The sequence below is a fragment of the Poecilia formosa genome, unplaced genomic scaffold (assembly GCF_000485575.1).
Source record: "Poecilia formosa unplaced genomic scaffold, Poecilia_formosa-5.1.2 Scaffold193, whole genome shotgun sequence".
In the NCBI taxonomy this organism is placed as follows: domain Eukaryota; kingdom Metazoa; phylum Chordata; class Actinopteri; order Cyprinodontiformes; family Poeciliidae; genus Poecilia; species Poecilia formosa.
The window spans coordinates 26,552-31,336 of record NW_006800132.1 but is presented as its reverse complement, the minus strand read 5'-3'; the positions used below and the strand labels follow the sequence as shown (position 1 = coordinate 31,336).

The window sequence follows — 4,785 nt, the reverse complement described above, 5'->3', positions numbered from 1 at the left end:
ATTTAAAATAAACACATTTCACCAAACAGTCCATCATCTCCTTGTATCTGAACTCAAAGATCTGAATGTTTTGTAGAGCTCTAACTATAGATATTTTCAAAAAAAAAAACATATTTAACTCTGTTTCCATATATGGAAGAAGATTAGGGCCACTGGGGGGGGAAAAATAAAACAGTTCTGACTTTAATTGCAGAATTCTGAGAAAAAAGTCAGAAAAGAGTCTTTTTTCTGACTATTCCCTCTTACCTGAAGGAGCATCAGTCTGTCACTGTAACCTGCTCAGCTTTCACTCCCTGTCCACACTCACCTCCTGAACTCACCTGGAATCTCCAACAAGACTCTCTCAGACAAACAGAGAAAAACACAAATGGAACCTTTACAACTAAAATCCAGGAGAACATCACTCTGTCAGACACACATGATGGATACAACATCAGCTGTTCTGCCAGATATCCTGTGATTGGAGGAATCAAGACAGCAGAGACAGAAGTGACTCTCAGTGTTTCATGTAAGTGATCCTGTCAGCAGGTCATGGTTCAGCTGTTTGTGATCAACAAAGTTCATGTGTCTCATTTTCCTCAGATGCTCTCAGTTTGCATGACAGTGATTTGCCTGGGATATATTTAAAAACAATTGTGATAATGTCAGTTATTTTTTATCAGTTATTTTTAATCTTCTGTAACACTCTCTGACGTTCATTACCTGTAAAATGTATCATATGTTCATATCTTCTTCACTTGAGCTTTATTCAACAGACTGAATATCTTATTAGAAAATAAAATATTGTAATATTAGAACATAAATAATTTACGTTATTGTCACATTGTGGGGAAATTCAGTTGTCGCAACAGCAAGTTTATGGTGAGCAGGAACAAGCACATCTAAGCAAAGTACAAAACAGTATTATACAAGGTACTACATAGTAAGAATAAATTTAGAACATAAGGTAAGTAATGCTGTGCAGTAATTACAAAAATAGCATAATCAAATTAAACAGGATGTGCAAATGAGTTGGTTAATTTAGTGAAGAAAAATGTAAAATATGTGGTTAAAAAACAACAACAACATATTATTTAGAAGTGTTGAGAAACTGTGAAAACAGGAATGTGCAAATGACAGTAGAGTTTTAAACACTTATTGAGTTTGTTGGGCTCAGTGGTTATGAAGTATTACAGCTGCTGGGAGGAAGAGCTAATGTAATATTTCGTGTGGCCGCCAGGGGGCGACATGGGAGCCGCAGGAAGTTGGAGGGAAGATGGAAAAAAAAAGAATCAAATATATTTTAAAATAATAAATTTTGAACATTTTTGTAAAATAGATTTTTTTTATTCATTAAGAAAAAATAAGGTAAAATAACTTATTGAAATTTTATTTGCTATGATCATCTTTCTGATTGGCTGCCAGTCAAATTTATCAAACTAGCTCCTTAAGCTAGCGCAGCAAACAGGAAATAAAAAAGTTTCTGTTTACAAATATACCAAAGAAAGTGACCAGCAACACTGCTGCAAAAATAACAGTGTTATCTGGAGTTACAAAGCAGATTCTCCTGCCAAAAACCAATCCTTTTTGAGGGCTATGCCATTGAAAAGCCATGTGCTTTTCAACATTACATCCAGTTATGGTTTTGTATTGTTGAAGAAGATTTTAGGTTATAATATATCTTAAGAAAATCTCTGGCTCGATCTTCTTCTCACGGATCCCAGGTTTTCCCAGCGGACCGCAGTGAAGCCACACAGAAAACAACAATGAGTGACGTCACAGAATTACAGAGTTTAATCCAATAGATGACAACGTATGAAATTACAACAGAAACTGCTGAACAACAGAGACATACATTCACTCACCTGAGACAAATGAAAAAGAAGAAGAAAGGAAGAAAGAAAAGCAAAGATGTGCAAAGACGTCTTTGGAGAATTGCAAGAGCAAATCTGATTTGTTACTCCTGTGTACAAAGTTTTATAGTAAAGGCGTATTCTTGTCTTTAATTTATTCAAATAAGGCGTACCTTTGCTCATCCAACCAGGAGCTGTCTCGGACCTTCTTTAAAAGTTAGAAACTCCCTGCAAGTCACGATCTAAGGCCATTTGTCCCCTTTTATCTAAATAAAGTGGAAGCAGAGACTCTCCTGAACTCCTGCTGTTTTATGGCTTTTCACGTATCTGTGTGAAAAGCTGGAACTTCTCCTGATTGTTTTCCCACACAGACAAATGGCAGATCAAAAGATCTTAGCAAACCATCTGCTTTAACTACAGGTAACATAAAGGTCAATAGGGCAGAATAAGTTACTGATTTTAAAACTATAATTAGGCTATTTCAATCAAGACATGTTAAGTTTTAAAACTAGCATATTTTAAATTCATTTTCTTAACAGTATGAAGTATGACTTAAAAGACATGATTCCCTCTGATTAGCAGTTTCACTGTTGCAAATATTTACAGAAAGCGTTTCTTCTTTGTTTCTTCCCCCTCTTAACTGCTCTGATTGCGTCACAGAATTCAGGTGAAGATCAGATAATGTTGGTTTTTCAGGCATAAAAAAGAGTAAGTTTGTCTGGTTCTGAAAGATGCTGAGAAAAGATAAACTTATGCATCATCAAAAGAAATCTGGAAAACTACATAATTTACCTGGATTGAATAATGTGCTACATTTAGAAGTGAGAAGATTAGATCTAAAATTTTATTTGATTATTGTAAGTCAAATGTTAAACATTATGTTAATATGATGATTGCAGAATGTTGCCAACATCAACTTCCTCTTCCTCAGAGCTGATCTTTAAACATCAACTCTGGTTTTCTGTGTCATTCTCTGTGAAGAAACCGGAGGTGCAGCTGATCAACAAAAAATAATTTTTTAACGTAAAATCAAAGCATTTCTGTTTTAACTGCAGACCATTTGGTAAGTTAATGTTTGTGAGTTTTATTTTGTGTTTTCTATATTTTGTCCTATTTACAGTTTTCATGATTTCTAATGTACTTTGTACAGTGAATCATTCTCAGCTTCATGATCAAAAATCAACTTTTATTTGAGTTTTATGTTTTAAGTGTTTAGTTTATAATAACCCCAAACCACTCTAGTTAAAGATGGTGACTTTCTTTCATAATATAAATGCGACAATGTAGTAAAAATATAGTTTTAAATTAAGTCACCAAAGTAAAGCAGCTGTTTTCATCATGTTTCCATTGAAGATCTTGAAGGACGACAATCAGAGTCTGATGGCGGCTCTGTGTGAGAACATGCTGATAGTCAGTATGTTACTGAGTGTCTTCTTCAATCCAGGTGAGATGTTTGTTCTCTTCCTTTCATTCACATGAATCATTTCTAGTCTGAAATATTTGATCCACATGTAACCTGCTGCAGCTGAACTGGAGTTTGTGGATCATGAAGTTTCTCTGCAGAAAGATTTGAGTCCCCATGATATTCATCATTTGTCTGTTTCTACAGATGTTTTTGCTGAATACTGTCATGACATACAACCAGCCCTCTTCATCACTGCACCAAAGGAGATTGAAGCTCTGAGTGGATCTTGTCTGGAAATCCCATGTAGTTTTAAAACAACAGATCAGTTTGACGACGGCATAAATATCATTGCAGTCTGGATGAAAAATAATTTAGCTTTTAGCAGTGATTCAAATGTTGTTATTTTCAAAAGCAGTAGGTCAGTAAACAAATATCCACTGAATATCACCGGAAACCTGAGAGAGAAAAACTGCACCACTCTGTTTACTGATTTAAATACAAGTTATACAGACAAATACTTCTTCAGGATTGAGAACGGACCGTTCAGAGCAACAGCTTGTGCTGACCCACTTCAAATAAATGTTAAAGGTAAGAGAGGTTTTATTTTATAAGTTTGTGACATTTATATTTATGTTTGTAATTAAATTATCTCTGGTTTAAAAGAAAACACTAAAGTTAAAAATTTACTGTGGAATGAAAAAATCAACCTGCCAAATTTCAACAGTTTGATTTGAGTCCAGAAATGTTTTGATGATTTAAATTATTTTTCTTTATCATCTTCTGCTATTCATCATGATGTAGCTGTGGAGAATCACATCAAAACTCTCAGTAAGGAAAATAATGTTGAATGAAAAATCTGTAATGGGCAGGATATTGTCAAGTTTAAATGTTTTTAGAAAAATAAATAACATTTTAATAGATCTACAGTAAGTTAGTGTAAAATTAAAATATATCCTGCTTTATTATGGACAGAATCAATTAATGTGTTTTATTACCAATGTCAGGAAAGATGCATCATGAATAAAGTTTGACTTATTTAGTAATAATCCTCTGTTAAGTAAAATTGTTTTAAAGTTAAAACTTTTTTTCTTAATCATCTTAACTGTTACTGCAGTTCTGCAAATATGTAAATGTGTTGCACGAACAATAATGATTAGGAAATCCAATACATGCAATCAAACTACATTTTTAAATGGTGGATATAGAATTAGTATAGCATTGTATAGCGATACTTGTATTAACTGATTTTATACACAATAATCTGTAAATCGATATTTATTATTTTAAATGTGCATCTGATGTGAAACCCCAGATTCTCCTTGGAGTCCCAGCATTAATGTTCCCTCTGACCTGAAGGAGCATCAGTCTGTCACTGTAACCTGCTCAGCTTTCACTCCCTGTCCACACTCACCTCCTCAACTCACCTGGAATCTCCAACAAGACTCTCTCAGACAAACAGAGAAAAACACAAATGGAACCTTTACAACTAAAATCCAGGAGAACATCACTCTGTCAGACACACATGATGGATACAACATCAGCTGTTCT

At 34.1% G+C, this 4,785-nt stretch overlaps 1 protein-coding gene across 1 annotated transcript in view; it reads left to right on the top strand.

Moving 5' to 3' along the window:
• Positions 1–4,029: 4,029 nt before the first annotated feature.
• LOC103148009 (vascular cell adhesion protein 1-like) overlaps positions 4,030–4,785 on the top strand; it is a 12,853-nt gene continuing 12,097 nt past the window's right edge. The window contains exons 1-2 of the mRNA XM_016678898.1: positions 4,030–4,034; positions 4,594–4,605. Coding sequence (XP_016534384.1) covers positions 4,030–4,034; positions 4,594–4,605 — 17 coding nt within the window. The remainder of the gene's footprint in view (positions 4,035–4,593; positions 4,606–4,785) is intronic.